We start from the raw sequence: 25039 nt of genomic DNA on the forward strand, positions 1-25039 counted from the left end.
ACATAGCTACTGGAGAAGTCCCTATTTAGTTTACTATATAGTCAAAATTGACTTAATAAATGTTTACAACATTATACATGAGTAATAAGCGCCAAATAATTTTCCAGATTTTTTTCTGGGAAGATTTAATTTCTGATATTGTTAATTATGCTGTATTATTTTAACATCTAAACATCTAAAGTTTTCTGGAGATGGTTCACTGGAGATGGTTTTCTGGAGATGGGCTAAAAGAATCAAGCTTATCAGCTTTTATATTCTCAGTCCTCTTCTGACAATTCTTACACTTTTGGAAATATTTTGGTGGAATTTTCAGAATGTAACCAGTCATTTAGAGTTCTAATTTCAGTTGGCAAACCTGACTACTGTATCTACCATTCTATATGATATCTGTCAGTCTGTCTACAACTATGCAATGCTAAGTCTCATGTCCAGACCCAGTTAAGTGCTCTAACACTGAGCTCCTCCTCACCCTCAGTTCTCTATGTTTCTTTTATACATTTATGTGATTTCTATCAGATTATTATTTATATATTTCAGCCCTTCAGAAATATATGCCTGGTACTTGGTTCTCTGCACTCACTCCTTTTCATATACATATGTTTACTTTTTTCTAAGTTAATTGTTTATCTCTTGCTTCACTTAAAATATTTTATTTTTATTTTTTTTAGTTTCCAGTGTGTCTTCTTGGAAATCTTTTCTTTCAAACATCTGACTGAATGAAGATATTTGGTGGCTTCAACCTATTTGTATTGAATAAAGAAATGTTGTCATAGAATAAGGAACATTCTAAATAAAGTCTCATGAATTGGTAGAAGCGTCATCACAGTGTTTCAGAAGAGAATGAATATTTGATCAGTCCTAAGTAACAAAGCAACACCCAGGTATGTCTCTGGAAATGTCAGACTCTGAAGTCTATCTGCTCAAGTTATTCATTTAGATTTGACATTTAATTTGTGTAATGTTAGGACAAATTAGGCTAATGAATGTGTGACGAACATAATGAAATTTTCACTGTTTTCTTTACTTCCAACATGCGTGGTTGGCTGTAGGAAAGTGATTAACATAAAAGAAGGACATTCACTTGCATATTTATCCAAATTTCGACACAGTTAAAAACAAAATGGACCTTGCCATTTATAGATTCTTTCAGGGGGCAACGAGTACTTTCTGCCTAAGAGTGACAGTTGTCTGGGGGAATTGTAAGGACTATTATTAAAATAATCAAGAGCACAGGATCCAAACAATACCCATAGTTGTTTATTTCATGTATATGAGGAACATCTATAAGAAACAAGAGAATAACTTCAAGAATAAAGAGAGGTCCTCTCTTTTCTTGTTTTGTTTTTCAGAAGGGAACTAAAATCTCCAAACCTTTCTTTTGTAAAGCCATTTCCAAGAATTGTTAATAATTTCCCAACATGGTTAATCTCATATTGTTACTATATCTGACTTTGTTACCTGGTATATTGTATATATATATATATATATATATATATATATATTTGTTTATTTGAAATAGGAAGGGGAAGGGGGGAAACAAGATGATTGGGAGGAGAAGGGGGAAGGAAATGAGAACAAAATCATGAGAAGGGGTGTCAATGTGTGAGAACTAATGCACCTACTACCTGGCCAATGTAACTGTAACCCTTCTATACATTACACTGACAATAAAAAATAGTAAAAAAAAATTCCTAACATATTAGTGCTAAGGAGATATTTAATAGTGCCAATGGAAAGAGAAAAAGTCCGTTTAGGAAGACTGGATGAAGATTTGGCCTTGACAAATAAAAGCACTGTTTTATCAGCTGTATGTATGGGGGTGTGTTTAGCTTAATAATTCAGAGAAAAATGAGAAGAAGGTTTGATTAACTATCTGTCTCTGTCACTTGTTTTAATCTTTAATGGAAGAACTGCTGGCCTTCAAATCTATTAAAGTTTGTAGGCAGACTTGCTTACGTGGCTCAAATCGCTGGCTGTGCACTGACACTCAGATAGCTACCCACTGAGCATTGAATCTCATTTTGATTTATTACCAAAAATTCCAGACAAAAACTTCTAACTCTAATCCAGAGTTTTCCTTCATTCTAGCATCCATGGGAAATATGATTGAAAACTCTAATTCTGCCCCTGCATGAAGTAAGGGGACAGCATTGATAGCTCAAGAAACAACAATGTTTTGTGTCAGATATGACAAAGTTAATGTGTTCCACTTGCTATTGCTAAATTTCTTGAATTTTAATATCAAATGCATTGTTAACATTCCCTCATCAAATCATTCATTTATCTAATATTTTATGGATGATATACTTTGTACCAGGAGCTAGGCTACATTTCAACTGAAATGTCTGTGTTTCTGGGAAAATAGAAAAGCCATACAGCTATCAATTAGAGAAAGAACATGAGTAATGAGAAGATGTGCTTTATTATATGTGTTTTGAGGGTTTATAAGCCATTAAAGGAGTGAAATGTGAGTAAAAAAATATGAATTTCAGAAGAAAAATCATGGATAGCTATTTGAAGTCACAAGCTAAAATCAATTACGAATTTAACAGGATTTAGGTAAGAACCTGATATATGTTGACATTGAACAGTGGGCAAAAAGAAAAGTGATCTCAGCCAAAAAAAATGAAGAAAAGAAGTAAGGAAAATGTATAGAAAATGAGGCAACTCACCCCTAGGAAACAAGAACAAATAAGGAACACTAAAAGGGAGCCATTGAGATTGGCAAGATGGAAGTGCCCTTTTGGTTTCAGTTTATGGCTGAAAATAGTTCCTAGATGATGCAGCTAAACTTCCTCTAAATTTGCCTTGCACAAATTGCTAAATGAAAACCCAAAGGCTAAGTATAACTCCTGCAGAATCATTGGGCCTAGTCATTTTCTATATAACAAGCCTTAGGGCAGTAAAATAACTTCTGGAATCTAAATGGGAAACAACGATATTTAATTTAGAGGTTAGCATTATCAGAGAGAATATGATTATAAAATATTCATTTTTCTCTTTTTAAATGTTTTAAAGTACAATGAAGGATGGCTTTTTATTTCATATGAATGATGCTTTTGATAGCTAATTACATACAAGCTCTTGTTTTTTTTCCTTTAGCCAATGAGCACATCATAGCTTCTAAAGATAATCTTACTTCAAATGTAATTGGTCATATTTAGGATGATAAATCATTAGACAAAGTAAAGGTTCTTTCAAATTCATGACTATAAATTAGTGATACTAAATCTGAAAGAATAACAAGCTTTTGAGCAAGTTCTAAATAATGTTTCTAAATATGGCGGATTTTCTCGACTTTTAGTGTAGGCTCAATCCTTTTTACAATAAGGATTTAATTCAATGTCAATTTATGATTACAATGCATCTTAGAAAATGTCACCCATTCCATCACATTTTCTCCTCTCCTAGCCTGAGTTATTTAATTATATTCATACTTAGTTGAGTTACTAAGACAGTATCAATAAGTCATGTGACACAAAATGAAAAGCCTTCATCTAGCTTGTTAAAAATTCTCCATTAAAAGAAGATATTTCTCTTGCTAAGAAGATAAATAGTAATTCCTGAGATATGAAGAATTTTTTTTCTGGGAAGTCTAGTTTTTTCAGATTGTTACATTTCCTTGACCTTTGAGCTGGCTTTATAGTTGAAGGAATAAATGCCTACTAGAATCTCATGACTCATTGCTGGTATACATATTTCTATTTGTTTTTCCATCTTTTCTTATGGGTTCCACTCTCAGTTCCACTTGGCTCCCTCTAAAAGTCTCATATGACCTTTACAGACCAAAGTACTCCATAATTGTTTGATATAATTATCTTATAAATATATTATAAAATTTCCTCTTCAAAAACTTATTTTATATTTGTATACTTAAATAAATGAATTTGTAAAGTATAAGCTCCATGAGGATAAGGGTAATTAGCGTTTATTATGACATTGTTTAAACTTGTAGCTGTACCTGGTGTATAATTGGAACTCTAATAATATTTATTAAATGAAAGGGGAACACAAATTCATTTTTAGTAGTGTACATTTCTTAATACAATGAAGTAGTTAATGAATGTCTATCAAATGAAAAAAAAAGAATAATCCAGTTGTCCATATAGCAGAATCTTTCTAAACCAGAGACATTAAAGGGACTAGTAGAAGTCAATCATATTCCACGAGCCATTTTAGTTTTCTCATTGAAAACCTAGAAAGGACAAAAACCTTGTTGTTTACTTTAAATTGTAGACTACTTGCTTACTCTAATATCAACTGATAATCAAAAAAATGAGGACAGGACATATAGGTTATAAAGACATATTCCGACTACTTCCTACTATAGACCGCTTTCACTTGGGTGTTAATTATATATGCTACAATCATTATGTTTGTTCCACATCAGCTATATGTTTATATCATAAAGAAAATCATAAAATGGAGATAGTTCTTATTGACATATTTAACCACTCATTAATATTATGCTGTTTTATAAAAATGTTATATTTAAATACAGCTATGCAAACATAGTTTAAAAAAGAATATTTACTTGTCTGATGCAATTTGAAATTATAGATAACTTTAATAATAGGGCTTGTATTAACATGATTCTCATCAGTAAAATAAAAATAGATGATACTGGCATAATTATGAGAACAGCTAAATTTAAATATAAAAACAGTTAATCTTTTAAAAACATAGTAATATAGTTTCAACCTCACAAAACATGTGTGCTGAAAGGAAGATTCAGGAGATTTCCTTGAGAAGTTTATATAATATGATAGAATAATTTGCTGCCTACCAATCTGTTTTGTATGAGCAAGCATTTCTGGTAAAAGATATTAGGTTAATTGAAACTTTCATTTTCTTAGTATTTAACACAGTAAGGCTATATAATTAAAATTTTGATGTAAAAGTTACTAGCAAGTTCTGGAGTAAGAAATTCAAAATTCAATTTTGGCTCCTTTACCGAGCAGCTGAATAATGATATTATACAAGTTGTTTCACTGATCCAAGTGTAATATTTGCATCTCAACTGTGAAAATAAGTACTAGCTCTTATGCAGCAATAAGGTACAGATTAAAAGATAGAAATATATCTCAGTATAATGTAAAACAGTCCAAAAAAGCAGTGTGTAATTATTGTAGTTGCTCTAACACCCACCATCGGTAACTGTAGCAGTAGCAACAATAAATCCAGTGTCATAAATCTTGAACTAGCAGAGAATTAATAAGGCACTGAGAAATCACAATATTTTGACAAATGCTGAGATAGAAGCAAAAAAACACAGCACTGTGAATTTCAATGCTTGCCATCATTCTAAATTTATAGTAAGGTATACAAAAATGGAATAAATCCTAGTCTTCATAAAATTGTACTGCATCTATTGAGTACTGAATGTTACTGTGCTTACAGTCTAGTTTTACATGATAGTGGCTTTCCAGTTTAAGGTACCACTTCAAATATAGATATTAATTTGCTATTGTAGTGTATGTGCATTCAAACTGCCAAAGTTCACTTGAGAGGTCTTTGGCCTTCTGTCATCTGTTGGATAACAAGTCTGAAATCAGCTGTCTCCCAGAGGCCCTGGGATGGGTATAGAATTCTCTAAAGAACAGTTGCACTTCTACAGATCTGCCCACCTGGAGTGCCATCCTCACACTTCTCTGAACAATCAGAGAGACACCATTAGATCCTCCCTAGCAGTCTTCTTTGAGACAGTGCTTTTCCTGTGAATTCTTGCAATCATGAAGCTACACAACATGGTAGCTGGGAGCCATGCACGGATATTTTAGGTTGTAATTAACAGAGACAAAATAAACAAATAGAGCAACCTTGTAAGTAACATTAGCTGCATGGTAAGTGCTCAGTAGCATCTTCTGGCCACCATACTGGCAGGTGGCTTAAGAGAACAGTCCCTTCTCTACTAAGTTGCACTGATTAGCTTTCTTGCCAACTACTTTTCCTTCTTTCTGGTATACTAAGTATGTGAGACACCAATTGTTAAATGAAAAGACAAGTGGCCAGTTTAGTAACATAAATCTTGAATTAAATATACATGCATGTATTATATATATATACTATTTCTTATATAGCACTATAATTCTTTTCCAGAATTATCTCAGGAATAAAGAAAGAAATCTACCAGGGAATATTCCTTTAAGGAATAAAGATAAGCACTGAGATTCTTCAAGAACATGTGCTTCTCTGAGCACAGGAATGTGTAAAAGAACCCATTTGCAATTTTTCATTCCTCTACATAACCTGCCTGGAAATATATATGACTAAAAATAAGACTTTATACTTCTTTAACAATCATGTCTCCCTCACTTTAAAACAGAAAAAATGGTGTAACTCTCAGGCCATCTGATCCTTCCATAAGGCACTTGCCTCAGGAAAGCCTGGGGTTACAAAAGAAAAACTATAAATGCATGTTCTTCATAATAGTCAAGAACTATATCACTGGAGAGGCATTGCAAAAAAGTTTAAACTTTAGTTTTCATTAAACTACCAAAGTATAGATAAACGATTACACTGTTTCAATTAATAAAATATTGGTATGAATATTATAGGGATTTATTTTTTCCCAGTAGTAGAGTTTGAACCTTCATGCTAATTCAGCTAGTTTACTGTTCCTTGACCCACATCTCCAGCTTTGTATTTTGTTGGTTATTTTGGAGGTGGAGTTTCGAGGAGGACAATGTTTCCTAGGTTGGCCTCAAAGTATGATCCTCTGCATCTCAACCTTTTGAGTAGCTAGTATTATATAGGCCAGAGTCAGAAGGACTGAGCTAGTGGTCTTGATTTAAAAGTTAACTCATATTTAATTTCACCAAAGACATCTCAGAGAAAAACAGAAGTTTCGTTTTAAAAATATAAACACTAAAAACACACTGATACATTTTTTTTTACAAATGTTTAGCATTGTGAAGAAAGCAATAGATGCTAGTTTAATAAAGTTTGGGGACTCATAGTTTTGAAAATACCTTCTTTAATTATGAAATCATGGCGTGCTTTCTACCACCACTGCTTGCTGCTTGGTATTTTGCTTCTTTTAAAGTTTTGAAGTTTTACATTAGCACTGCTAATTATTACCCTATCCTGAATTGCTTACCCCATGTGAGGCAGCATACTCTGTATATACCAACTCTTTACTTTTTATTTTTATGTTTTGTATTGGTCCTGGGGCTTAATTTAGGCCTTAGCTTTTACATTCAAGGTTGGTACTCTACCATTCATTCCATAGCCCTACCTCTGAGTTTGGGGTTAACTGGAAATAAGAGTCTCACAGATTTTCCAGGCCAGGCTGGCATTGAATCTCAATCTCCTGATCTCTGCTTTCTGAATAATGATTATAGGAGTGAGCCACTGGCAACTGGACTCAACTAATTCATTTCAGCCTAATTAAAACCTTTCAGTTTAGTAATGAGGAAACTGAGACACAGGTGGACTAAGTAGTAAAACTAGAATTTCTATCCATTGGAAAAATATAAGTAGGATTTAACCCACCAGATAGAGTTTAGATCTCCCGCTGTGAGCTACTGTGTAGTGTTACCTACAAAGATATGCTTTTCCTAAAGAAATGTTCAGGTGCTGAAAGCTTCTTTCCTCAGCTAGGTTCACAAGTTTGGAAGGGTGATCACACCATAAACTTGTCTGCAATACAATACTTGAAATTTACTTCTACCCAGAAAATATGCTTAGTCAACATTTTTTATTGCAGATTTAGGAGTTTTCAGGCCAGTTTTCCCCTCTGTCCAATTATTCTGAATGCCCTTCTTAAAATGTACCATTTAGAAATAATGCAAAATCATTTTTTTGGTGAGGAGTCTAAATTAATCTATATGACTGCCCTTTATGGCAAAACACACAAAACAAGTTGGGTAGAGGTTATCTGTAGGAATTTTAATGATTAATGGTAAATTTGATTTCTTCTTCCAGAAATAAAATCTTGTTTATTTTTTAATAAATTATTTTCTTATTCTGATCTATTTGCATACATTTGCATGTGCTCATATGCATATTTATTTGCATATATCCAAATGAGAGAAAATAATGATATTGGTCACATAATTACCCATATAGAACTTACAAAGGTATGATAGGGAAAGAAGAAGGGATGTGAGCAAGCGAAAATAAAGGGAACACAGACACAGGAAGGTCAGTAGCAGGACAGGCAGGTCAGAAGGTTCGCTGTCACACTGAGTAGGGACCATTTCCCTTACCTGGTATTATGAAGCCACAGGGCCCTGGAAGCCCTGACAGCAAGTGACAGATTTGGACAAGGCAAAAGCAAAAGATTTCACTTGTTAGAGATTATGAAAGAAATTACCTACTCTGTATTTCTCCCTCTATTTCAAGAAATGTAGTCCATTTCAAATAGACTATTTCTAAAAATTATTTGCCAAGGCTACTTCTTTAATTGGATATCTTCAATAACTGCAATGTCATTTTTTTTCAAAGCACAGGTATAAAAAAAGCAAATACTTTGAGTGCTTTTTATAGTGACCATTAAAGACTGGCCTCATAGGGTTGTGTTGCTTTTATTTTTCCTTGGATAATTCATCTCGTGATTCTTAAAAGAGGATATTGAACTGAAACATTTCGGGAAGATAAACCAAAAGTGTAAATAATTCAAAGCTATACCTTGACAGGTAAATTTCTTGGAGGGAGTTGTAAGTAACAATTTATCGGCCATTTCTCCAGGACCAGCACAGCGGGCAATTCCAGGTTCCTTATATTCCGACTTTACCCAGTCGGATAACCACTGCATGTTACAATCACAGTAAAGAGGGTTGGCTCCAATTGCTCTGGAAAAACAACACCACAAAAGCACACACATACACACACACAAGTATGGAATCATTGTTATTTCCTAAGGGAATAGAATTCAAAGTGATGCTCAGTAGAAAATATAGATTTATTGGTAAGTAAAAAAAAATACGAATCAAGGAGAAGATTGAGACAGCTGGAATTCTCCTTTTTCTTAATTATGTGCTGTTGGGGGATTTTTGAAAATTCTCATTACATTAACATATGAGCTTTCTAAGATCCCTTCATCCTTACTGAGATATAGTTTGTACTGGATGTACAATTCAATTGTACAATCTAAGTGGAATCACTAATTCTTTGCTGAGAAGTCAATCATTTTGTAAACTCTTATAGGCCATCCACAAGCAAGGCTTTATCTGAACTATGAAGAACTCCTGTTTCTAAGGACAGTTGCATGTAAACATGACCAAACATAATTTTATGAGACATGTTACAACAGTCTCCAACTATTCCCTCTTCTGAATTGTCTACAATTCTTTTCTTATTAAAGGCTGTGAGTTTTGTTTAGGCCCAAACTGAGTTTGACATTTTTGCAGAAGTGGGTAATTATAACTTTGTGGTACCAAACACGGTACCACAAAAAACATAATAGTGTATGGTATCTGTCATTGTCTATAATAAATAAATTTTACTAGACAAATGAATCTAATTTGAGGAAATCAGGGTCTGCTTCGTGCAGGAGTGGTTGTAACTTGAAAAAGTCTGGTTGGGCCAGACTAAATTCAAAGGGAGCTAAATATTCTAGAACCAAATAATGAGGAAAGGGTTAGAAATGTTGGGGATGTATTTTTTGCTGAAGACACACTTTTAACTCAGCAAAGAAAACTCAGCTAATGGAAAGCAAAAGCTGAAAGCTTAAAATAAAACTGTCTTGGCACAAGGGCATTGCATCTAGGGTGAAATGTTTACTTTTTTAGTTTTTGAAGATAGAACAACCAGAGCTCATAAATTAAAATCAGAGCTGTAGGAGATTGTTTAAAACGCTTTTTGTGGACAGCATAGAACCCAAGATCCAAATCAGAGAGCCAAATACTCACAGATGTGATAATGCAGAAAGATCATTGAAAGCACCTTCAGGGACGACAGAAATATCATTTCCATGTAGAGATCTACAAGTAAGAAAAAAGCAAAATCAACTTTCCCATAGTCTCTAGAGTTTGGAAGAATTCTTATACATGCATTTTATACTCAATGAAGAAGCAAAAGATGGTTGGTTTACTTCATTAACAGTCTTGATGATAGAAAATTAGTTTATATCTTACAAGACCTTAAAATATCCTCCAGATTGAAGATTTAAGGTTAAAAATAAAATTAACAGTCTACTAAAAAGGAAATTTGCTTTTTTATATAATCAAGAATTGAGAAAAGCCTTAAAAAACAAGACATAAACCCAGAAACTATAAAAACAGTACCTTTTGTGTATGTTGGAGGGTGCTATTCCTGGGGCATGTACTTATTAGATCTGAGGTGCTGTCTCTGACCTTTTATTTCCCCTCAAGGCTAGCACTCTAACATTTGAGCCACAGATCTACTTCTGAATTTTTTGGTGCTTAACTGGAGATGAATTTCACAGTTTTTTCTACTTGATCTGGCTGTGAACCACAATCCTCAGACCTCAGACTCCTGAGTAATGATTATAGCATGAGCCCACAGCTTCCAGCAACAATAGTAACATTTTCACACTACAAAAATTCACGTTATAAAAGATTTCATTTAAGGCAAAGAATATAAAATATTCATAACCTTGTAACACATTAAGTTAATTCTTTATCAAAAGATCTAAAAACTTATGTAGTAAATGTATAAAGAGTTCTACATTAATTCTAAAAAGATAATAGATGGGAAAATGGGATTAGCAGACTCTTAGAATAACAATTGCAAGTGTTCAATAAACAAATGAAATATATTCAAATGCTGTACTAGAAATACATATTCAAACAGGAAGAACAATTTTCAATTTGTCACATGGAGATAGAAGTAAAAGAATTGGTGGTATTCAATATTTCTTTACATTTAAAAAATTTTTGGTCCTGGGGCTTGAACTCTGGGCCTGAGGGCAACCCTGGGGCTCTTCAGCTCAAGGCTAGTGCTCTACCACGTTGAGCCACAATGCCACTTCTGGCTTTGTGGTGGTGACAAAGACTTTTGTGCACAAGTTGGTTTTGAACTATGATCCTCAGATCTCAGCCTCCTGAGTAGTGAGGATTATAGGTGAGAGCCACTGTACTCAGGCTCAGTATTTCTTAGAGTGTTTACAGAAAGTTACTCTCCACCACAGCAGATGAAGAACAAATTATTGTTAGAATGACCAAATCTTCCTTAGGAGAAAACTTGACTATTATTTTTTTGTACCCTCCTCATTTGAGTCATTACTGAGTTTCCACTGAGATGAATGTAGAAGCTATGCATTTGAATTCTGCACAGAATAATAAATTTGAAACAAATACAAATGGTAGCAAGCATGAGAAGGATTTCCTTGATTATGTATGCTTCAACCTATAGAATATTTGTATAGTTTAACATATATATGTATATATATATATGATAGAATAGCAACCTTTTAAAAAGCACACATTATACAAAAATAGCTCATGACTGTTGAACACTGGTAACTCATGCCCATAAGCCTAACTACTCCAAAAAGTTAAGTTCTTCTGGGTGGGCTGAAAAGCTTATGAGATTCTACCTCTTATTAGCCAGGAAAAAGTGTTGGAGGTGTGCCTCCAATACAAGTTGCAGAGCTCCAGCAATGAGCCAGAAAGATAAGTAAGAGTGTGCAATCCTGAGTTCAAGCTCTTGTTTGTGCACAATATTAATACAAGTAAAAACAAATGGCAGAACATGAAGATATTACATATATACCTTTAAAAGTTATACAAACTATGAGTATACATCTACTAGGATATAAAAGAAAGGAAAGACATATTGAATGATTATATTTCCACAGTAAAAATTATTCATATGCTATGTGATTTTAAAGGCAATTAGGCTTTCTTATAAGTAAAAAGCAATTAGAGATACATAAAACATATGTTTCAATACCATAATTATCCAATAAATAATTGAAACATCAACAAGTACTGCAAAGGAGGTTCTACTGTCCACATCAAAGTGGCTAAACAATTATATCTTAAAATGCAATCATTCAAATTCCAAATAGCAGAGCCTCTGAAAAGCAGCACAATCACTGGAAAGACCACTCAAAACTCAAATCCTTGAGAAGGGAAGAATTTTGTTGAACATAGGCTACTTACAGTAATCGAAGAGACTTTAATCCATCAAAGGTCCGGGAAGGAATACATCTCAGTCGGTTGTAACTAAGAATTCTGAAAGCACACACCAGTTCATTTTTTTCGGGTAGGGAATAATGCTCAGATGTCATTTCAACAGTAAAGCAGTTAGAAATGGATCATTTGGGCATCCTACAAAATGTGACTATTCATATGCAACCTGCATTTATTTGGTCCTTGTGGTATCTCCCTAATAGCACACATTTAATTTCTAACACAAATGAGAATGGTTCTCTGTCGACTGTTGCTACCATCATTCCCTACTTAAGAAGTAATACTCCAAATCTTATCTTCAGGCTTATGCCCTATGCCACAAATCTAATCATTCATTCATTCTTTCTTTGATCATAAGAAGTACTTTCTGTGATGGCTTCCTCTGCTTCTTTGTTGAGTCTTTGGATGTTTCTCTCACTGGAATTTATATTCCTTTTGGGCAGACATTTTTCTTTATTAGAAATGGTCAGCATCTACTAAATACATTTTCTTTGCACCATAAATGAACGATTACCAAGAATCATACTTTGATACTTACAAGGTGAGAAGTTGGGTCATGTTGCTGAAACTTTGATTAGAAAGAGTGCTTATTCGGTTGTTGCTTAAGTCTCTACAAGGAAAAAGAAAGATATGGAGTCTACCATTAACCAAAACAGAAATATTAGTGATCTGTAGGAAGATTCCTGGTAGAATTGCAACACCAAATTGAAAACCAATACTGGATTAGCATTTTAGGCAGACTGTCATGCGTACAATATTTTGTTTACACCTCTTCCTGTTGAAATCGTAAGTGACCATGTGTCTTGTTCTAGCCAGTGAAATTTGGGCATAATGACAGGTCTTGTTTAAGAGTAGGATCTTTGAAGGGGGTGGTCTCTTTGTCTCTGATCTTGTCCCTGCAAAACTTAGGATATTCTTAGAGATAACCCATGTATTTTAAAGTTTTATGGATGAGTCATAAAACATTTCCATGGAAAGTCCCATCAGACCCACATTTATTATCCTTGCTGATACATATACTCACTAGTACACACAATCCAGTGAATCTCTGATTTCATTTTGGCACATATTTGTATTAATTGCATATTGCATTATATTACATATTAGTATTAAATAAAAGATGTAGGAAGTAGTTTAGCACCACCATGCAACAGGAGGGAAGCACCTGGCCATAAATGACTGATATTATCTGAAAGATGAATCAGACACTCCATTCCTTAACATTTCCTTCTCTATGAAGTACAATAGAAAAACATGTTACTCACATAAGCGTTAAGTGCTTATAGTTAGAGAGTTCCTTAGGGACCAGTGTAAATTGGTTCCCATCTAGATACCTAAAAACAAGGAAAAAAAACATTATTTTATAAAGTAAGATTAGATAGGAATAAAACAGGAGAACAGTATTATTTTATTTTCAACCAATACAAAGAAATACATGTAAGTTATTATTATAATATGTCATAATCTCAGCTAGGACCATTATTCTACAAAAGAAAAGAGAGAAGTTGTCCCATCTAGCAGAATATTTAGGAGTCATATAGGCTACACCATAAAGTCTAGGATAGATTGATGCATCTAAACTGTTTTGGATTATTCAGGAAAGTAAGGCAAGCATCTAAGCCATTTTGTGTCAGAAAAAATTTCACTCAGTAAATGATATTTTTAATTGCCCTCCAGCAGGTTTACTCTGTGTGACAAAAAATAATACCATGAAATGACCAAATACTAAGGACATCTGCTAGAACGATGACCGTGCTTTTAACTGCATGTGTATGTATCACTGAGCTTAGTAAGATTTAAGTAGACATTTGAATGCAATTTGATATACATTAAAGTGCCTTTTAAACATTCTTCTTCTTGGTGATAGTACATTTAAAGGTTTCACAGGTAATCATAACAAGAAGTGAACAAATGTCATTTTACATATGTAAAATAATGAGCTATCTATCTATCTATCTATCTCTTTCTTATTATAACCAGAAAATGGATTGTTAATGAAAATAATTGGCAGAATAAAATAAGTCTTACCTGTGGTACACACACACACACACACACACACACACACACACACACAGCATATTTCTCTCCTCTCCAGGGTTCTCTTTCACAAATATAGATTGTGAGAGTTACAGGTCAACTAGGCCATCTGTGTGTAAGTTCACCTGCAAAACTTTTAGACTTGGCACACTGCATAGGGTCTCCCTATGCTAATGTACCAGGCAAATTCGAGATTCCTAGCTAGAGCTAGAATTTTCCCTGGGTATAGAAGTAGCTGAGAAGTTGCCTAACATTGCAGCCCATTCCTACTTCATTAACGAATAATACTTATGTCAAAGGCACAAGCTGATAAAAATAGGCAATTAATATGTGATTAAGAGATAGGTCTCCAGGTCTGAAATGTTGCAACTCTTCTTCCTTTTTTCTGCTCCCTATAAGTTTTCTTTGCTTCCAGTAGAGGGAAGCATTGCTCCATATACCTCAGAAGTGTATCTTCTTCCAATGTCATAACCAAAGGACAGAAAGATTCAGAATGGGGTCTATGAAGGTTTATATGTAGGGCAATCTCAGTGGGACATTATATGGAACCAATTAAAAATAATGGATACCATTTGCTCAAACTTGTTTGAATTTTTTTTACCAAATTCTTTAATAATTCAATATAATACACACAGTATTTTTCTACTATATGTACATATATATGTATACACACATTCTCTCTCTCTCTCTCTCTCTCTCTCTCTCTCTCTCTCTCACACACACACACACACACACACACACACACACACACACACACACACAACTGGCAAAAGGGATCTGGCTGATTTGGCAAGGAACCTCTGAAAGGTGAAACTTGAATTCCAAAAGATGAGTTAATATTCACCTGATCTGTATAGCAAACTTATTTTAGAGCAAAAAAGGCTGCTTTTCAATGTTTTGACTAAAATAGACTGAGGGTTCAAATGGTAGAATATATATATATACATATACATATATAGATAGATATAATATAAACAAGGTAAATGAAACAGATTTTTCTAAAGGAGCTTAAAAGTGGAAATGAAAGAAGATTTTTTAATTATTTCACAGGATGCTGGCAAAGGGACGAAGGCACAGGCCAAGGAAAATGGTAGAAGAAAGAATTTAGCGTCAGAGACAACATGAATGTTATCATTTCTCACTGGGACTATTTCTAAAATCAAGGCTTAGTATAATGTATACACATCTGAGCTAGCCTTTCAACACTGGAGGGTTAAGTTGTCCATATAATCCTCTGAAATAAGGGTGCAGTAGGATAGTAATTAAATAATGAATTGCATGCACCTAAAGCGGTGCTTGCAGTTAATTAAGTACAGTAAATGGTGACAAGAGGAACTGACTGAGCACATCATCACAGCTAAAACCTAAGAGACGATTCCATTGTTTTTCTAAGCCTTTCATTCAGTATCCAAGCAGGATTCATGACCTGAACATGATTTGAGAAACAAGTTTTTTGAGACCTAAGTTGTGGTGCTTTCTATGACCTCATTCTGTGGCATACAGCCTAAAGTTTATCAAAGCTACTCATTTGGGATTTCTTTGGATCCAAATATAGGAATTACAGGGATTTGCTGCATAAATTACATGTGAACTTAAAACCATTATCAGCCCATAGTTCCATATAAACAAAAATAGAAGGAAAATGGCCAATATGATGGCTATCTAACATAGACACATCCAATTTTATAGTTGAAAGAATGGTGTGAACAGGGCATAGATACATCATTGTTCCAGTAACTCTTCTGATGTATTCCATTCTGTCTATGTAGCCTGGTGGCAGGCATGATTTGAAGTCTGAAGATCTAGGTTTTGAGCTTTGGCTATGTAGTTTACATGGAAATGGCATTTATGAAAGGGTCAGGGATATAACTAGTCTTTCACTCTCTAGGACTTGAAGGATTTGCTATATAAGGTCATATAGGATGAGGCTAAATGAAAGGATTCCCCAGGATATGGAAACAAGAGCTTTATCTTGTGTAACTATTCTCAATGTGCTATGCGATTTCTCTTCTCTTTTGTTGCCATTTGGTTAATCTCATAGTGTTACTGTATCTGACTTTGTAACCTTGTATATTGTATATACATTTATTTGATTATATGAAATAGTAAAGGGAAGGGGGAAATAAGATGATTGGGGGGGAGGGAAATGGGAAAAAACATGAGAAGAGGTATCAATGTATGAGAGGTAATGCACCTACTATCTGGCGAATGTAACTGTATCTCCTTTGTACATTACAATAAAAAATAAATTAAATTTTTTAAAAAGTAGTATCTCCTTGCAAGTGGAAAGGTTAAACTATCTTTTTTCCATATCATAGATAATTATTTTTTCCAATGTACTAAGATACTATCCCAGGGGTTTCAGGGGCAAAGAAGAACTAGCCATGCAGAATATTGTACAGTCTGTGAATAAATTATCCATGAATTGTTTCCTGAAGTGCATTTGATAACACTATGAGTCTTGAAAATGTTAAATTAAGGAAAATCATTATATGGCGGCTGCCTCATATTTTGCCATGCAACTTGGAGTTTCATAGTGCGCCTCAAATGTACTAAGAAATAATTCCATGGAAAACTGGAAAAGGGTAAACGTTCAACCAGCCATTTCTGAGAGTCTCTGAATGGAGTTTTTGCAATGCAGATTTACACTTCTAGGTGGTGATTATTAACCACCTAAAAAGTAATTTGCAAACAGAATTCTACCGATTTTTGTTGGATCTCTATTCCTTTGGTATAGGAAACATGAACTATCTTAGGAAAGGGAAAACTAAGCGTTACTTACAACTCTGTGACATCTCGTGGAATTCCTTTTGGCAAGATCTTTAAGCCCTTGTTGCTACATCGGACGACCGTATCCAAGCAGGTACATTCCACGGGACAGCGAGACAGGGGAGAGCAGCTATTATCATCGTTCCCTGAATTGTCAGAGGAAATAGAACAAAAAGTGGGCTTGTGGTATCAAGAAGGGATTTTAACAAAAAACAAATGTTAATTCTCTATCACTTTTGATTATTTAAAAAAAAACTGATACCATACTTTTATTTTCACACCTTCTGGGGATAGGATTTCAGAAAATATATTGCAATTTTATATTGCCAATATAATTATAATAGTTACTTATTTTTTCAGATACTTACAGTGTATTTTTCTTTAGAATATGTATATGTAAAATGAGTTATAGAAAATAGGAACAGACATGAAGAGACATAAAGAGACAAAATAAGACATCAAGGAAAAGAAATGCATGTATAACCTCATTTAACAGACAGGATTCAATCCCAGTGCCAGTAGTTCAGGCCTGTGATCCCAGCTACTTGGGAAAATTGCAATTCAAGGATGGCCTTGGCAGAAAAGTTTGTGAGACTTCCTTCTCAAGCCTTATGTATATGCTGTGTCATGTGATTGTCATCCCAAACTCTGGGCAACTAGAATAAGAAGGATCACTTTTCCAGGCCAGCCAGGCCTATCAACCTGTAAAACTGTATCTTCAAAGCAGTCAAGTTGTATCAGCGTACACCTATAAATCTAGTAACCTAGGAAGCCTCATGTAGGCAGAGGGAAATCTAGGGGGGAAAGGAGACACTTCCATAAAAATTACAAGTGAAACATAGGGCTGGAGGCATGGCCAAGTGGCAGAGTATCCTAAGTTTAAAAAATAATACTGCTGACCAGGAGTTTGGCCTAATGGTAGAGTACTTCCCTAGCATGCACGTAGACCAGGGTTCAATACCTCAGTGCTACATAAATAGAAAAAGGCCAGAAGTGGTGCTGTGGCTTAAGTGGTAGAGCCATACCCTTGAGAAAGCTCAAGGACAGTGCTCAGACTCTGAGTTTAAGCCCCAAGATTGGCTAAATAAATGAATAAATAATAAATCTGCCAAATATAGTAGCACCCTCAGTATAATAAAATGTAATATTCAAATTACTTAAAAATCACTCAAAATTACATAGAGGTTCAAATTAATTAGCTCTCTGTTCTCAAACAATGATAATAGATAGACCAGGTTACACCTACTAATAGGGTTCTTATAAAATTCAAATTCATTGATGGAGAGAAAATATTAAAATGTGCTAGCAGGGTGTCAGGACAGATGGGAATGAGATCAAGATGTTTTGTACTCCTAAAATGACATGTTGAATTGTTACTATTTTATAGTAATATAAACATTTAAAATGAAAAATTACTTTTTCCTATTTACTAAAATGTTTATTTTATGAAACAGTTATTTTACTTATTTGCAAGTGGCAGTAATTTAAAAGGATACTGAGAATAGTAAAGGGAAGGCAAACTGAAGTTATATAAATACTTTGGATTACAATCTTGGAACCAGAAATTCGAATTGTCCAGAACATTCAGAAACACACACCAAATTAGGACTCACATGGAAAAGAGAAGTCTAAAAAAATCAAGTAGCCAACTGTATTCACTGAAATATGGTATTATTAGGGGAGAATGCAAGCACTGTAATACTTAAGAAAGACTAACCTACAGCCCAACAAATTAAATACTAGGAAACTGGTGCTTGAAATCTTGGGGGTAGGGTTGGAAAGTGAGGCAGAGGAAAGAGTAGTGGAATGAAGAGAGGAAGAGGGGAGAATGTGTCATAAAATTAAAAGTATATCCTACAAAATATCCTACAAAATGAAGAAAAGTGAGGGAACAGACTGGGTTGAGTGTGATGAAAGTGGTCATAGATCAAAATGCATTGTATCCATTGACTGATTTGTTGAAAAATAACTGTACAACTACTTCAAGATAATAAAATACATGTTAACAAGTAAATATCCTGAAGCCAGCAACAAAGTAAAGCGTAAGACTCAGAATGTGAGAGAAGCCAGGCCGGGTTGGATTCGTTCCCCTTTTTTGTGGGGGGGGGGGTTCAAGGAGAAGTAGTGGGGACTTTTAGTTAAATGCCTGATGGCAAGTTTCTCTTACCGTCATCACAAGTAAAATCTTGAATGGCCACATCCTGGATAGGGATTTCCTTGAGGAAGTATGGCTTTTGACAGCGAGGATTTCCTGTTACAATTCTTTTTCTCCTGAGCCACTCTCCCAGCCAAGCCAGGTAGCAGTTGCAGTTGAAAGGATTGGCCAACAGGTTTCTAAGCATCACATGCAAACAACATGCACAGCTTAATTTAGGGCTTTATTTTGTTACTTTGGAAAACCCTAGGCGACCATTTTTCCCCCTATGTGACATCTTTTGGAATGATTTCTTTATACACCTCTGTATTCTCATCCCCCTACTCATGCTCAGTCCCACATAACATATGCTATGAATTTCTTGTTTTGTAAAATGTGTACGTCTGGAATTTGGCAACAATACTTTCACATAAAAGAATTCTTCAAATATTTCATGCAAAAAATACTGTGAAGGCAGCAATTGAGTGTTTATGAAGTGGATCCTGGGACATATCTCATTGAGAAATAATTTAAACTTGTCAGAAATCTGACTTACTGTCAAACTTCCCTGCACTGATAATGCAGTAATTTAATATAAAGATGAAGGCTGATTACCTTATATTAATGAGTTTAACCTGACATCACTATTTCGTTAATTTGTCATAGCACAATTCCCCTCTCTTATTTGCTCCAGAGAATAGGTTTCCTATCTAAACTGACAGCTGAGTTGATTAAATGCCAGTTATAAAAATGAATCTACTTCTACAAATCTCAATACTTTTGGCATCTTGCCACTTCAGCACAAACCTATTGACAATCCTATTATTTATAAACATGCCAACTTTAATATGCACAAATTAGTCCTTCATGTAAACTGTCACAGTTTATATGGAAAAAGGATTAAGTAGTTCACTGATGAATGGTTGCTTTCTTCAGGTTATTTCTTCCATGATTGAAGTGTGTTAAACATGCTTTAAAAATTCTTTTTAATTATCTTAGTGCCCCATGCCCTGCCTATTGAGTAAGATTAGTATAGTGTTAGATAGATAGATAGATAGATAGATAGATAGATAGATAGATAGATAGATAGATAATAGATAGATAGATAGATAGATAGATAGATAGATAGATAGATAGATAGATTCGATGACTTCATCATGGGGAAGTACTTAGTTATGACCTTCATAATCTCATGTACTGCTTTTCAGATATTGACATACAAGAGGCCAGACATATCATTTATAAATACCTTCCGAGTTCTGTTTATAGACCCAACAGATTATTTTTAAATGGTCTACATAAAATATCACTTAGACAATGTTTTTCTTCAATATTTCCCCATGAATGTCCATAAACAGTTTTATTGTTGACTTGATGGTCTCATTGTCATTGTCATTGTGAATGATCCTCTTGAGTGTAGTTCTCTGGCAATGACTTTGTCAATTCTATTTTTGGGATAGTTATACTAAAAACACCTCAACATGAGAATGCTGGAAAGCTATACTTTTTCGTTGGCTGCAACAGTTACATAGTAACTATTTTAAACTTTAGAAATTAAGTCACATTAAGGCACTAGTACTATGCAAAAAAGAACTGAAAGAAAAGTAATATTTGCTAAATTTAGTGTAAGATTATAGGTTATATATATATATATATGAAAAACTAAGATTAAAAGTTAACAAAAAAACAATATGTCCATTTGTAATACCTAGGTCCTTGTTTGTATTTTTATGTAGCATCCAATACTGCATCAAAATGCTAATAATACACATCAAGAGTGTAATACATTGGCTGAAGCAAGAAACAAGAACTACTTTTCATACTTACAGAGTAGATAAGGAATGGAGTGTGTCAAATGCCCCTGGTGCAATCGTAGTAATTTGATTATCATACAAAGAAAGCAAACGTACAGAACTGAGTCCTATGAAGCTGTCATTCCCCACACAGCTTATGCGATTACTTCTCAACATCCTGAGGGGAAGAAAAAGACGGGATCAGGAAATCAGCTTTGCATATCTAAAAATAAAAAAAAAAACAGTCTACCTTTGCAAATACATAGTAGTCTTGACTATTTTCTAATGTTCTTTAGCCACCAGGAAATTCTAGGCGTTGGGGAACTTCCTATAAGAATGAAACACTTGAGTCATGAATGATACGACTAAGTTGCAAAGGCATGGTAGTCTTTCTGTGTCGTTTACAATCGCCTGACAAGGTGAGAATGTTTGCTTTGGAGGCTATTTGTGTTTCCACGATTGCATAATGTCCTCATCACCTACAGCTCTCTGAGTCCTTGAGTCCTTGGAGTTGTGGTTTTGTGTATTCAGGGTACTATGGCATTTGAGGTTGCACAGAAAGGAGGGAGAAGTGAATCAATAGCTGCTGTAAATGAGAGCAGTTCAGGGACTTGGATATTGAGTCAATGTCAAACAGAGCCTGGCAAGCAAACAAGACAGAGCATCCATAGAGCTTACATAAATTACTTTGTTTATGAAAATCTATACTCTGTTTCAAGTTCAAAACCTATAAAAGAGGTACACAATAAAGTTTAAATAGATTTACCTTGAAAATACTAAGTAGGTGGTTATTATTATTTTTTTTTTTTTTGCCAGTCCTGGGCTTGAGCTCAGAGCCTGAGCACTGTCCTTGGACTTTTTCAAGGCTAAAGCTCTACCACTTGAGTACCACTTTTGGCTTTTTTTCTATGTATGTGGTACTGAGGAATTGAACCCAGGTCTTCATGCATGCTAGGCAAGCACTCTACCACTAGGCCAAACGCCCAGCCCCTGTAGGTGATTATTTTTCATTGTTATTAATACAACTAACATTGCTGTCCTTTCTCCATCTCTTTGTTAAAGGCTCACTTTGAAATTCTCTACTACCCTGTTGATTTGTGTGGCTTCAAAAAGAATGAATAAAACTCTCGAAATCCCGACTAGTTGCCTTAAATCTTACTCAGAATACCTGAAGTTAAATTTATTCATTTTTTTCTATACCTGTGTTAATCATCTTGTTAGAGGACTGCATGATGTAAAAGATACAAAAGTGAATGAATAAAATGTTGCCTTGCATTTTAGAATGCTTGGGAAGAGATAGAGTATAAACTTTTGCATCCTGATAAATCACAGATGGGAGAAAGGATGGTTTCCTCTTGTATCAAGTCATAATTCCATGTTAACAAACAAATTCAAAACATGAAGAATGCTAATTAGCACTTTCTGTTGTCGTAAATAAAAAAGAACACTTGATCTTAATGTTGTTGGAGTCCCAGACCCCTGGGAAGTCTTGAAGACTTTTCAGTTGCTGGAAAAATTTATAAGGACACAAATGCACTAAAAATTCCCTAAAATCTCAGGGGAATAAAGAAACTTGCTGAATTATGGAAATGGTCTTACTAAGTGGGTGATTAAACCTAAGGAAAATTATATTGTGCTGATCAACTCTATAGTGTTCCAGTCCCAAATATACAGTATGAAAGTATAGATAGGTCTAGAGAAATGTATTTTGTAACTTGAAAATCCAAGTCAGCTCTGCTTGTGATGGTAAAACTGGATTCAAGAGAGAGCCAGGAGGCTGGGTAGGGAGGGATTGAAGGGGAAGAAGGCAGATCTTGTCTCAATGATTAAACCTAAACAGAAAAAAAAAAATCAATAAAAATGAAAGGAGGGGCCAGGAGTCTGGCTTATTGTTAGAGTGCTTGTCTTGCATGCACAAAACTGAGGTTCAATTCTGTGGTACCACATATAGAGAAAAAGCTGGAAATGGTGCTGTGCTGTGCCTTATGTGGTAGAGTGCTAGCCTTGAGAAACTCCCAGGACAGTGCTCAGGCCCTGAGTTCAAGCCACAGGAATGGCAAAAAAATAAACAAGAAAAAAAGGAAAGAAAGAAAGAAAGAAAGAAAGAAAGAAAGAGAGAGAGAGAGAAAGAAAGAAAGAAAGGAAGGAAGGAAGGAAGGAAGGAAGGAAGGAGATAATTAATTTCAAGCAACTTCTCTCAGGAGAAATTCTTAATATATAACTATCAGAAGAAATGCTTTTGATAAGCTGCAATTTCTTCAGGGTAGTATTAAGGACCGGATTGTGTCTCACCAGTTTATATCTTAGAGCTCTTTCTCCCCAATATTTAGAAAGAGTGGCCTTAGGAAGCTAGTAAATGATAAATATGTTTATAATTGTAGGAAATCATTTTAACAGAACAACTGAAAATTATACAAAGTAGCAGACACCAGAAATCTCTCTCTGTGTATCTCTCAATGTGTCTCTGTCTCTCTCTCTCTCCAAGGACATCCAGAAAAAGACCATGTGAGATCACTCAGCAAGGGCATGGTCATCTGCTTGACAGAAATTCACCCTTTTGGAACCTTGACCACAAAGCTTTAGCCTCCAGAATAGCAATGACATTTGTGCCATCTAAAGCATTCAGGTTGGGATCTCTCTGGAACACAGCCTCAGTTGACTACTACAGGGAAAATCAAAGTCTACCCCACCACCCCACTCTCCACAGCACTTCTCTGAGAAAGGGAAGGCTCCAGTCAGAAGAAATGGACACTCAACTTCTGTCGAATATGGGAGGCTTCTGCTTTTCCACATGTGGGTTGTGCTCTTAACTGTGATTGCTTAGGGAGAGGTCAGATGCAGTCAACAGGGGCCAGTTCCCGGCTTATTTGAACGCACTCCTTAGTATCTCTTCCACGTAACGGTTTTTCAAAGGGATCCAAATGAGCCCAATGCATTGACTGACACATAGGTCATTAGCTGATTCTGTGTTAAGGTTCCTGGTCGTCTCCCAGGCTTTTGCCATGGACGACTTGGCATCGCTGTGGCTTGGGGAAAGCCCTGCTTTCTCTACTTATAGTAAGCAGCAGGGGGTGACTCCCTAGGCAACTGCCCTTCTACTGTAACCTGGCTTTCAGGGTTTGGGGAAGAGAGAGAACTTCGGGTTTCTCTTCTCTGCATGACCAAGGGCTGGCTGCCTCTTGGTTATGAACTGCTTCTTCCTTACCCTCCAAAGGCTTCCAAATTTCTACTTTCTGTTTTCTAATTTTTTTTTATCCAAAGGGACAAATCCAGCAAAGTATAATTAATAAGAAGGCTTCTACCAAGGATGGAAGATAACAATGTTGCGATTTTAGATTATTGTAACAAATGATCTTCTAATTTTTAAGTCATCATTTTGTCAAACATTTCTGTCCAATTAAATTAGAAAGTATTAAAATATACATTTACTGAACAGAATTCAAGGAATGAAAAATATGGTTTTTATTATCCATATAATTCTTTTTTTTATTTACAGAACATATCATTCCTGGTTGTTGTTTCTTTTTTATTTTTATTTTGTAGCAGGGCATTTTGTAGCATCAGTCATCCTAGCTTCTCAGGAGGCTCAGATATGAAGGTTATGGGTTCAAAACCAGTCAAGGGTGGGAAATCTGTGAGACTTTTACCACCAATTAACTGAACCTTGCATGATGTTGACTTTTTTTTTTTTTTTTTTGGCCAATCCTTGGTCTTGAACTAAGGGCCTGAGCTCTGTTCTTGGGCATTCCTCAAGGCAGGCACTCTTGCACATGAGCCAGAGCACCACTTCTGGCTTTTTCTTTTTCTGTTTTTGTGGGTCTTGGGGATTGAACTCTGGGTCTAGGTCCTGTCCCTGAGCTCTTCAACTCAAGGTTACTGCCCTATTCCTTGAGCCACAGAGCCACTTCCCATTTTCTATTGATTGATTGGAGATAAGAGCCTAACAGTGTTTAGTGCTCCGGCTGCCTTTGAACGGTGATCCTCAGATCTCAGCCTCCGGAGTAGCTAGGATTACAAGTGTGAGCCACTGCGCTTGGCAACTCTGGCTTTCTCTGAGTATGTTGTCCTGAGGAATTGAACCTGGATCTTCTCACATACTAGGCAAGCACTCTACCACTAGGCCACACTCATGGCCCTGCTGTTGGCCTTTAAGGCTTGGTAAGGTGAAGTTCACATCTTGACTTTCTCTGGGCTCTAGTTTACAG

The 25039-nt window shown here is 35.2% G+C and overlaps 1 protein-coding gene across 2 annotated transcripts in view; it reads right to left on the reverse strand.

Annotated features, from left to right (window-relative positions):
• Slit2 (slit guidance ligand 2) overlaps positions 1 to 25039 on the reverse strand; it is a 313542-nt gene that overhangs the window by 43931 nt on the left and 244572 nt on the right. For both annotated transcript variants that reach the window (XM_090343777.1, XM_090343776.1), the window contains 8 exons: positions 20869 to 21012; positions 19075 to 19241; positions 16921 to 17053; positions 13367 to 13435; positions 12640 to 12711; positions 12072 to 12143; positions 9855 to 9926; positions 8632 to 8795 (listed from right to left, as the gene is read on the reverse strand). In XM_090343777.1, the coding sequence (XP_090199903.1) occupies positions 8632 to 8795; positions 9855 to 9926; positions 12072 to 12143; positions 12640 to 12711; positions 13367 to 13435; positions 16921 to 17053; positions 19075 to 19241; positions 20869 to 21012 (893 nt within the window). The remainder of the gene's footprint in view (positions 1 to 8631; positions 8796 to 9854; positions 9927 to 12071; positions 12144 to 12639; positions 12712 to 13366; positions 13436 to 16920; positions 17054 to 19074; positions 19242 to 20868; positions 21013 to 25039) is intronic.

This window comes from Megascapheus bottae, chromosome 13 (assembly GCF_031878675.1).
Source record: "Megascapheus bottae isolate mThoBot1 chromosome 13, mThoBot2.hap1, whole genome shotgun sequence".
NCBI classification, from domain to species: domain Eukaryota; kingdom Metazoa; phylum Chordata; class Mammalia; order Rodentia; family Geomyidae; genus Megascapheus; species Megascapheus bottae.